Raw genomic sequence first — 12,015 nt, forward strand, 5'->3', positions numbered from 1 at the left:
CAGGAAGGCTAGGCAATTCATCCTGATATTGATAATTCTCTTGATCAGAAAGAAAACCTCAAGTGAAAAATGTGCATCCAAAGGGCATGCCAACTGCTACCATTTGACTAGCAGTGGACTTGGGAAGCTAGTATGTGTGAGAAGAGAAAATGCTCACTCCTCCTCCTGAAACTCAGAATTCATTTATAGAATAAAAATGTGAAATAGTTGAACATTTCTAAATTTACAAGAATGTTTCCCCAACCCATGAAGATATAAATTGACTGTTACAGAAAACAAAAATTTAAGTTCGATTTCTGAAAACTAATAAAAGGAATTTATATGGCTGCATGTATCAATATTTCTGATAAACAAAAGGGGTTTTGTAAATTGTCAGGATTATTTTTTAATGCATATATGCACAAAAGAATATTTTTCTGAATGTGTAATTTTAAAGCACAAGCTTATATATATAAGTCCAGGAAAACACCAACTTTAGGTTCAAAGTTCTATTATTTGATATTGTGCTTTAGGCATTTTATTAATGAGAACTGAAAACATTCTTTATAGACTTATAAATTACTTCATTTCATAATGCAAGTCATTAAGTCTTCAAGTTAAAAATCTTTATAAGTACTTCAACTTTAATGTTTATGAAAGCATATACTAAAAAAGTTCAACTCTTAATATCTATGACAGTCACAAACCAAAAAGTAATTAATTTTCCAATTTGAAATGATTTTATTTTATAGAAGGGCAAAAACATTCTTCCAGTAAACATTGAAACCATTTAAGTTTTAAAAAGTTCAAGTTAAAAAAAAATTTTATAAAATTAATCTGAACTGGTTTTATGAGCAAAGTTGTAAGCCACAGTGCTTTCAACTGACAACTTCTAAAAAGAAATTCCTAAAGTACATATTATACATATTCCTCTTGCTACACTATTTAGCCAGTGTGTTTTAAAATTCAGATTTAAAAAGGCTTACCTCAAGAATCAGTAAGTTCTTTGTCGTTTATTAGATTCTTCACGTGGGGAATCTGCCAGCATAACTTTAAGTCTGACTCCATTCAGGATCTTTCCATGTAAAGTACTAATCGCATCATTAGCACTTATTCTATCTGCATACTTCGCATACCCCACATTTTTTCCTGACACAAGGTAAACTTCGATCAGGTTACCAAAACGACTGAAACAAAGTAAAAAAAAAAAAAAAAAAAAAAAAAATCAACTGACGTTACTAAATACTGCTGCTCAGGTCTAAAAGTTGGGGTCCATTCTGGACTCCCTTATCAACCCTTTCCCCATATTGTATCTCCTATTCAATCTCACTTCTTAAACATTTCTCTGTCAATTTCTCTTCATTCTCACTCAGGTTTCTTTTTTCATGAAGACCATCATTACCTTTTTCTTAGGTTACTCTAATATCTTCTTTACTAGCTTCCCTGTCCCTCTCCAATCCATTCCCACCCTGTCTTCTGAGTGATCTTTCTGAAACATAAATATCGTTTCCTCCCTAAAAGTCCCTTCAGCAGCTCCTCATTGCCTCCAGAGTAAGACAAACTCCTTAAGATACTTTGTGAGCCTTTCTTGACAGTTTCTTGTTCTCTCCAGCTTTATCTTCCCTCAGTCTCAAATTCCATATTATAATAACCTCTTTCACATTCTCTCTGGCAGCAATAACCACCCACACTCCCAGCTTTCTTTCTGGGTTAAATTAGTTTTATCCTTCAGGTCTCCATTATACCTTACTTCTTTCAGGGAGTCTTCTAAGTTCATAGCCTGTCCACTCTTTTCATAGCACTAATCTCACCAGGTTGAAATTCCCTATTTACTTATATGTCTCCTAAATAAGGTAATCTCTAAGACAATAACTATTTTATCTTGTTTACCTATTATAATGTTTTGTTTATATAATGTCTCTAGCATTTAGCATAGTGCCTGCCTAGACCAGAGGACAGGTAGGTTCAAGAAATAAACTAAATGAGTCAGCTAAACGAGAGTCGAAATACTTGAGTTTGAACCACATACCTGACATTTTGTGCAGCTCTTTGGTAAGTTTCCTATTTATTTTTTTTAATTCACTAACATTGTTGTAAGGTACATGGGAAAAAGAAAAAGTTAAGGTAGGAGTTATATTAAAAACAGAAATAAACAAGAGCCTTCCCCCTTTTTACACTAATTGTATGTTCTTCCATATAATCAAGTAATTGTTTACTCAATGAAGCTTTTATAAAATCCTTAAGGATAAAACAGAGTATGAACAAAACAGAAGATACTTAGTAAACTTTGTTAATTTAAATTACAACTACAATGAGAAAGCTATATGGAAAGAATCCTAGAGGACAGGTGTATGCAGATGTATCTTATATGAACAGATGACTTGTCCATTCTACGTATGCTTTTCAAAACAATCCTATGGGTTTATGCCTTAAAAAAAAATAACAGGAAATTAATTCTGTGTGTAAACATAGGATGTGTGAATGATAGATAAGGAAATGATCATATATTTTAAAAGGTGATATCAATAGTTTTTTAAAGCACAGAACAAATCATCTCTATCTAATAGGTATTGGATTTAAGAAGTTTCAAGATTGTGAGTGCTTAAAGGACTGGTTTAAACAAATTATATTATAAAATGTAACTTTGTAGAACTGATATCTTACCAGAATATATCCTCTAATACATCTAAAGGTAAAGGATGAGGGTTAAACACGATAAACAGTCTTTCTTTCACAGAAGTTTCAGGAGGGGCTTTTTTTTTGCATGACGGAAGTACAACATCTGTCTGGATTTGAGGCAACTGTGATCCAGAACTTCCTCCAAATTGCTGCTGAAGATGTGGGTACAAAATGAGAAAAAGAAAAACTACACTTTAACGATCTTAAGTCAAGTGCTAAACAGATGAGTATCATGGCACCTATGTGGTCTTTTACTATAGCTCTGAAAATGTTCTTACATAGGTAATAAACCAAGGCCACATTTATTTTATACCCTATGGAAGGTTAAATTCTTACCTACTTACCAGAAATTGCTGCTGACTTGGGTTATTCCACACCATTGATGCAAGCTGAGCAGCTACCATCTGTGTTGCCATTTTTCTAAGGAGACTGGAGATAACAACTGATAATTTACAGAAAACTAGAAATACTGTCTCTTAACAGTAACTTGTTTTGTATGGCCTCCTCACCTGAGATATTATTTTATATTTTTATTTTTCAAATCATAATCACATATACCCAAAGCTTGGCTTTAGACATTCCTGGAATGGTACTTACTCTGTGGCATTATTCCCATCATCAATGAAGGAAACACCTATCCGATTTCCAGGAGGGTACTGAAATCCATGTAACTTGTATTTTGCATAAATAGCTGATGCTACATTGAAATACTGAACCACTCCATGACCTAAAACAAAGGTAGATAATATAGAGGAGTTAAAGAGAAAAAAGATTGAATACTTTTGTGGTATTGCCACAAAAATGAAACAATGTAGAAATACCCTAATATCATACAGACAGTAAATACAGAATCAAGTGTGTCAGAAAACAAAGTTCGCTTACACACCTGTGTAATAGTTGTGTTTCTACAAAGCAAAGTATAAGCCAGATTTTGGTAAAAATATGAACATGATATTTTAAGGATAATACCTCCCTTTAAATGCCTCCCTTGAAAAAAGCCTTTCAAAGTCAAAAGGCTTTAAAAATACAAGATGGATTAAGCTAACACTAGATAATAGACTTAATCAATTAATTAGTTAAAAGTTCAAATGGCTGATATTACAGCCTTGGTTCTATTAAGAGTGGGAAGTATAAAGTAGGTACTTGAAGTGAAGGAAAGAAGTTTCAATTCAAGGTATAAAGTTTAAGAAAGAGATGCAGGGCTGAGGAGGATTATTTAAGGATTTATAAATTTGCCTAGCATTAATCAAGAGTATGGAGTGCGGAAGCTCAGAGGGAAGGCGAGGGAGGGCGGGTGGGAAGAAGAAAAAAAAAAGAGTACATAGAGAGACCCTATCTTGAGGTGTTTTTATTTTACAACCAGAAATAGAAAATGTTCTATTTTGTGGGAGTTAAAAAAAAAGACTCAGTAGAAAGAAGGCATATCCCAGGGGTTTATTTATTAAGGCATCACTGTATTTAAAGTTTAAAGTAGATAAAAAGAAAAATTGTCACACAAACAGTATCTAACATATGAAGTCTCATCGGAGAAAAGCCATTTTAACAAAATACACACTTACAAATAATGTAAACATTATTTTACCATAGTTTGAATAAGGATCTCGTTGAACTTCACAATATTCCAATCCTGGTACTATATCAAAAATGCTGAAAAGCTGCTCTTCAGTGAAAGGAACTCTTGATACAACTGACAGGCGTTTGGAGATAGCTTCTTGGCCTCTGTTGTCATTCTTGTCAAAATTTGAAAATTCAGGTTGTTGCTCTCCAATAATATAGAAAAAAGTAAATCTTTAAATTTCTATACATTTAAGAATTCATTTAACACTTTAGGTACTAGAAAACAAAATGAACTTTCATTGTGTCCATTCCACTGAACAAAGGCACTGTATTTTGTAGAATGCTCTTGGTAATCAGTACCAACAAAAGGAACCAAAGACAAGAAAACTGAAAATTTTTGCCCACTACCCAGCCTTCAACACAGAAACATAAGCAGAAATGTGTAGTCTAATTTCATAGGATTATGTTTAGTATGCGAAACTGCAAAATATGACGTGTTTCTTCTAAAAGAACATTTGTGTCAAATGACATTCACAGTCTTTACTTTCACCACTCATTTCCCCCTTTTCCTAGCTTCCTACTTTTGTTATTCCTCTCCTTTCTCTAGCTTTAATTTTAAAGCAACAGTGGCTTAGGGACACAATTTTAGGATTCAATACTGAGGAAATATCTGTCTATGTCTTTCATACTTTTTTGGCCAGCTGCGTAGAGATAGCAGCTCACCCAAAAAGGTGGTAGTAACAATTTAATATTGAGAAAATGCATAACTAACCATAGAAAACTATAATAGAAAGTAAGTTAAAATAAGTGTTAAATATTAAGGACATGAGAAGTCATGACAAACTAAAAACAAAACAAAACAAAAGCACCAATACAGTATGACTTTTATTCACTAAGTGATGTATTACAGACTGCTAATAAAATAATACTTTTAAAGTCAGTTGAGATTGTATGTACTACTTCCACTATAAGGTAAAGGTAGCCCACTTACCAAATGGAAACATATTTATTCTAGGTTCATGTCCCAAAGTCTCCTGCCTCATATTACTATAATAATCTTGTTCTGAAGATTCAGATGCTTTATTTTTGGGTTCAGCCAAGATTGCCCTAAAACCTGAAAAGAGAATCCATGAATTTCAAGCTTTATAGCAATTTAACATACCTATAAATATACTTGATTGCTAGTGATTGACTCAGCTTTATAAATACAGAGTGTCCCAAAAAAATGTATACACACTTTGAATAATTATTCATTCTAATGGATTAAATCTGAAAAAGAAACATCAATTGAGCTATCAAAAAAATGTATGTGTATACATTTCTGGGGATACCCTGTATAATTGTATAAAACAAAATATATATAATTGCCATCTCCACCAGACCCTACTTCTTTGCTTTTAGGAATATAAAAAAGGTAATATAAAAAACAGCAAGAATTCCAAATTATGGGTCAATGTAAGACATGAAGGATCAGCAATTCTATGCTATTCTTTCTAATCTCCCCTAACTACAGATGACATCATCATTCACTGACTGTCCCAGGCTCCTCAACATCAAATCCTATACGCTTCTTAACATTCAACCTGCCATCAAGATTATTCCTTTGAAATACACTAAGATGGTGTTATATTTCACTCTAACTTTCCTGCCTGTTTTTAGTTTAGATTCTCTTCAATTAATTACAACAACCCTTCAACTGGTCTTTTTGCCTATGGATCCAGGATTTTAAATAAGAATGCAAGAATGAGCTTCAAAAGGTGGGAAGGTTCCTTCATGAACCTTCTGAAACTCAAAACAAAATGCTTATGCACATGGACATGTTTCAAAGAAGGTTCATAGTTCCCATTGTATTATTCAATCGCTTCAAAAAGGATGAAAGTAGCCGGTATGAATTCTTTCCCTGGAAATCCATCCTTGATATTGTGGTTAGATCAACTGTACTGAAATAGTTTTTATTTTTCTCCTTTTAAAACAATCTACAAGGCAATCCAAAGTAGCTCTCACCTTCTGTCCCGCCTACTCTCCACCACATGCAAATCCAACTTCCAATGTATTCCCATGTTCATTCAGTGTACTTGTTTTTCACCTGTTAGATTATTTTCAGTATCTTTAAGTTCCCAATAAATGTTTATTAAGGGTTTATTACTATACTAGGTACTTGGGATGACAGAAATAGACAAATAAGACGTACACTTTGCTTTCAAAGAGCTTTTAAAAATTCTTTTATTCTTTATATTTTGCCCTTTAGATCTTGGCTATGCAATATAGCTATAAATTCCTTAAATGACAAGATTATTTTATATTTCATTTGTAAGCCTCTTCTTAACCTATTGATGAGTATACCATAGGTATTCAATTAATGCTGTGAGAAATTTAGAAGGGTCTGAGAGCAAATTTTGGTGTGTACCTTAGGGTTACCTAATTAACAATAATTATTTGCAGTATGTATAAATTTTTATATCCTGAAACACACTAATTTAATTACTGCATACCGCATTTCTAAAGGTCAATATATCTAAAAGTATCACAATAAGGAAAATTCTCCTTGGCTGCTGCTTCTTCTTCTTCTTTTTTTTTTATTAATCCTCACCTGAGGATTTTTTCTATTGTTCTCAGAGTGGATGGGAGGGAGGGAGAGAGAGAGAAACATCAATGTTAGAGAGACATATTGATTGGTTACCTCCCACAAGCGCCAGGACCTGGGTGGGGAATGAACCTGCAACCCAGGTACGTGCCCTTAACCTGAAATTGAACCTGTGACCTTTCAGTGCCCCGGCTGATGCTCTAACTGAGCAACATCAGTCAGGGCTCTTCTTTATAATTCTTATTCTCCATGATGTGTACCAGGCAACCGCAGATCTAATCAATGTCACTCTAGCTTGAAATTAACTCAATGTATATTTACTTACCTATATTAGCAAACTTATAAATGCTATCCTTAGCCTAGGTTTGTTAGTATACTAAATTCTATTTAGAGTTTAGGTCAAATATGAATAAATATTAAAACTTATTGAGTTTATTTTAATATGAATATTTTTTAAAAAACACCTGAAAGGGTAGATCAATTTCTTAAATACTTAATATTGTAAAATATGTACTTAAAAAAAAAACTACAAAAAAACAATCCAGCCCTAGCCAGTTTGGCTCAGTGGATAGAGCGTCGGCCTGTGGACTGAAGGGTCCCAGGTTCGATTCTGGCCAAGGGCACATGCCTGGGTTGCAGGTTCGATCCCCAGTCGCGGGTGTGCAGGAGGCAGCCAATCATTCTCTCTCATTGATGTTTCTATCTCTCTCTCCCTCTTCCTTCCTCTCTGAAATCAATAAAGAAATATATTAAAAACAAAAAAAAACAACAAAAAAACAATCCAAACCTATAGAAATAATAACCAAAATATGGCAACAACATTTTCACTTACTAAGTTAATATAGTTGCTATTTCTTTTCAAGATGGTGCCTCAATGAAAGCTTAATCATAGCCCAGAATAATTTTCATCTGAGGGTTATATATATTTAAACTCCCAATGCTAAGATTAAATTAGTAGATATGATTATTAACAAAAACCAGTATTAGATTCAGTTATTGAGAATAATTGTAATTTTAATAAAGTTTTTAACAATGTTAAACAAACACATACTTACTTCGATCACAGTTTTCTATTGCTTGGGCAGCTTGTGATGGTTTTAAGTATCGAACATAGCCCAAACCTTTACTTTCCCCAGTCATTTTATTCTTAATAATGCTGCAATACTCGATATCTCCATACACCTATGAGAATTAAAAAAAAAAAAGATCTTAGAAGAGTCAAAATTAATAACTGAACAGGGATTATCTTAGAACTATTTTAAAATTTATTTATACCTCTTATTTGCCAAAAAAGAAATTAGAGTTAGAATTTAGTCATTTTTAATAATGGACTTACAATGCCACAAACTAATGAAGCACTAGAAAAACAATCATAATAATGATATAACCAAATAATAACCAAAATAATGAAAATGTTTATTTAGTGAGCATTTGCTTTATATATAATATCTTATTGTTACAACAGTCCTTCAAGGATATATATAGGATGTCCCCTAAATGTATACACACACTTTGAATAATTATAAAAGCAGTATCTATTAAAATACATTTGATTTTCAAACTGAGCCATCAGCTGTTAAAATGTGTATATATTTTGGGGGGCCACCCTATATATTTATTTTACTGCTTATTTCACAGAAAAGGAAGCTGGGCCTTAGAGAAATCAAATAACTTGCCCAAGTTATAAAGGGAGAGTAAGAATTTGAACAGTCTGAGAGCTGCAAAGTCTTGCTCATTAGTGGTTAAGAGCAGAGGCTCTGGAATTGAACCTTCTGGTTCAAATCTTGGCCCAGCCACTTATTAACTAAGTGGTTTAGTTATCTTCTCTGTGGCTGTCTCCGTACCTGTTAATTGGTGCTAATAGCTCTACCTACCTCACAGAGTTAATTTAAAGGTTATGTGAACTAATACATCAAGATGCTCATATGTATTTTCCAGTTTTTATATAGTCTATAATTTTTAAAGTTACTTTATTCTAGGTTTAATACTTAAAAAACAGATTGAAAAAGATAGCTTAAAACAGTTATTTAATTCCCCACCACCAATCTAATGATCTAACTCACATCACACTTTAGATTTAGTAACCGTGCAACCAATTTAGGATTATGAATTATCAAATGCTAGCTGATTAGAAAACATAAGTACCTTAAATTTTTCCCGTAAATCTTCTTCTGTGTAGGACTTTGGTATCATAACAAATATTCTTGTAAGTTCTTCATCTTCTACATCTCGGTGATTTCCAGATGATCTGGACTGAGCAATTAAAACCTAAGAAACAAATAAATTCCACAAAATAATGTGAAAATAATCAGTTGTTTTCCTATTCTCTTTTTAAAAAATATTTTTATTGATTTCAGAGAGGAAGGGAGAGAAACATCAATGATGAGAATCATTGATTGGCTGCCCCCTGCACACCTGCTACTGGGGATTGAGCCCACAACCCAGGCATGTGCCCTTGACTGGAATCGAACCTGGGACCTCTGCAGGCCGACACTGTTCACTGAGCCAAATCAGCTAGGTCCTTATTCCTTAAATATACTTAATTCATTATTAGTATGAAGTTCATGGTAGGTTAATGTAATAAGGTCAAATGAAAAAATTTTAAGCAATCTTTATTGCAATGACTTTAAAAAAAATCCTCACCCAAGGATATGTTTGATTTTAGAGAGAGAAAGGGAGAAACATCTATTGGTTGTTCCCATATGCACCCAGACGAGATTGAACCGGAAACCTTTTTGGTGTATGGGAAGATGCTCTAACCAACTGAGGCACCTGGCTGGACTGCAGTGACTTCCTATATGAGCTACTAGAGGCCTGTGGCATGAAATTCGCCCGCCCTCCGTGGGAGATTCCTCAGCCTGGCCTGCGCCCTCTCGCAGTCCAAGAGCCCTTGGGGAGCCGGCCTAAGCCGTCAGTTGGACATCCTTAGTGCTGCCACGGAGGCAGGAGAAGCTCCTGCCACTGCCACTGTGCTTGTAAGCCAATAGCCCCGCTTCTGGCTGAGTGGCGCTCCCCCTGTGGGAGCGCACTGACCCCCAGGGGACAGCTCCTGCGTTGAGCATCTGCCCCCTGGTGGCCAGTGCATGTCATAGCGACCAGTTGTTCAGCCATTCGGTCTATTTGCTTATTAGCCTTTTATTATATAGGATTACCAATCTCTGCACTATTTTTTCCAAACGTATTTTTACGTTTGGATTCTGGTTTACCAAAAATAGTGAATGCACTGAAAAAGAATGTGTACTCTGCAGTTATTGGGTAGTGTTCACTAAATGACAATTTATAGTTAACTAGAGGCCCGGTGAACTAAATTTGTGCATTCGGGGGAGGTGGGGAGTGCCTCATCCCAGATTGCGAGCAGATGCAGGCCAGACCGAGGGACCCCACCAGTGCATGATTGGGGCCAGGGAGGGATGCAGGAGATTGGCTAGCCGGAGAGGGACCATGGGAGGGCTCCAGGGTGTGTCCAGCCCATCTCGCTCAGTCCTGATCAGCTGAACCCCAGCAGCAAGCTAACCTACCATCAAAGCATCTGCCCCCTGGTGGTCAGTGCATGTCATAGCGAGCGGTTGAGCAGCCTTAGCATATCATTAGTATATTACACTTTGATTGGTTGAATGGCCAACCAGACATTTGTGTATTAGGCTTTTATTATATAGAATAGTGTTATTAAAATGTTACATATCTACTGATTTTGTCTACTAGTTCCATCAGATACTGAGAGGAATGTATAAAAATCTGACTGTGAATTTGTCTCCTTAGTTCTATCAATAATGTATAATGTATTTTGAAACTCTATTATTGGCTACATAAACAATATGGATTGTTATGTACTTTTTGACTGATACTTTTTGTATCTGTTAATACTCCTCTCTTGTTGAAGACAATTTTGTCTGATACCACACCAGCTGTTTCTATTCTTTTACTTTCAACCACTTTGTATTTTTTATACCCACAGTGTCTCTTGTAAATAGCATTTAGTTCATTCTTTTTTTAAATCCTGACAATCTACTTTTTTAAAAAGATTTTTTTCTTGATATTTAAGCAAGAAAAACACGGATCAACTGCCTTCTGCACCCCACTACTGGGAATCCAGCCCACAACCAGGGCATGTGCCCTAGTGGGAAACTGAACTGGCAACCTTTTCAAGGTAAGACCTAGTGTATGGGAAGACGCCCAACCAATTGAGCCACACCAGTCAAGGTGACAATCTCTGCCTTTTCATTGGAATGTTTAGTATATTTGTTTAATGTAATATTTGACATAGTTGGCTTTAATTCTAGATGGTCATATTCTTAATTTTTTTCTATAATCAATCTTCTTTAAAAAAAAAAAAAAGACAGCTCTGGCCAGGTGGCTCAATTAGCTGGAGCATCATCCAGTACACCAAAAGGTTGTGGGTTCGATTCCTGGTCAGGGCACATACCTAGGTTTTTTAATCCTTGGGTGAGGATTTAAAAAAAAAAATTACCATATTCTGGATCATCTCAGTGACAATGCAAATGATGTACTGAGTAAGAAAATATACAGAATGATTTGAGGCTCTATTTTTCTACTATTGATAATTTAGTTTTATTGAAACATTATCTATGGCATTAGATTATTACTTGGAATTTAATTTTATATTGCTCTAATTTGTAAAATTGTCTTGGTTTGATATCAGGGGTGGGGAACATGCAGCCCACAAGTTGTATAAGGCATGTGAAATCATTTGGTCTGGCCCCACCAAGGCATTAGGGATAAGTTAATTAAATGTTTGACCAAATAGGGCAGGCTAATTTTTAAGTTGATAATTTTGTATGGCTTGAGAATGATGTTATAAATATCAAAAAAAAAGCTCCCCACCCGTTTTATATTATTTCAGAGTAATATTAAAATCTCTAAATAGGATTGTGGATTTGTATATAGAGCTATATACAAAAATTTTAATGGCTAGTTTTATTTTTATAATTTGAAGAAAAGTAATAAAATTAATATAAATTGCTACACAAAGGCTTTTGAGGTTTTTTTCTTCTTTTAAAGGGGGGGCTCTATGCCATTTAAGAATGACAAAATCTGAACCTATGGTATTATAGAGTAAGAGGCAGCAACTAAAAAACTCAGAGCTTATAAAGCCATGAGATTTTAGGGATATTGAAAAAGGTTGTGCATTGCCCATGGACACAGATAATGAATGGGTAGGTGAGGGCCTGGGGTGGGGAGTGAGGGATGGGGGTGGG

At 34.7% G+C, this 12,015-nt stretch overlaps 1 protein-coding gene across 10 annotated transcripts in view; it reads right to left on the minus strand.

Moving 5' to 3' along the window:
• The window catches only part of RBM45 (RNA binding motif protein 45), a 24,561-nt gene that overhangs the window by 9,595 nt on the left and 2,951 nt on the right, over positions 1-12,015 (minus strand). For 8 of the 10 annotated variants that reach the window (XR_001513336.1, XR_001513333.1, XR_001513332.1 and 5 more), the window contains exons 2-9: positions 8,945-9,067; positions 7,855-7,981; positions 5,207-5,329; positions 4,241-4,420; positions 3,256-3,385; positions 3,003-3,087; positions 2,644-2,810; positions 966-1,166 (exon numbers count right to left, since the gene is read on the minus strand). Coding sequence is in view for 6 of the 10 variants with exons in the window: in XM_015561964.1 (XP_015417450.1) it covers positions 974-1,166; positions 2,644-2,810; positions 3,003-3,087; positions 3,256-3,385; positions 4,241-4,420; positions 5,207-5,329; positions 7,855-7,981; positions 8,945-9,067 (1,128 nt within the window). In the remaining 4 variants the exon portion in view is untranslated. The remainder of the gene's footprint in view (positions 1-965; positions 1,167-2,643; positions 2,811-3,002; positions 3,088-3,255; positions 3,386-4,240; positions 4,421-5,206; positions 5,330-7,854; positions 7,982-8,944; positions 9,068-12,015) is intronic. The other 2 variants (XM_006760578.2, XM_015561965.1) reach the window with 2 other exon arrangements.

Source organism: Myotis davidii, unplaced genomic scaffold (genome assembly GCF_000327345.1).
Source record: "Myotis davidii unplaced genomic scaffold, ASM32734v1 scaffold370, whole genome shotgun sequence".
Lineage (NCBI taxonomy): Eukaryota > Metazoa > Chordata > Mammalia > Chiroptera > Vespertilionidae > Myotis > Myotis davidii.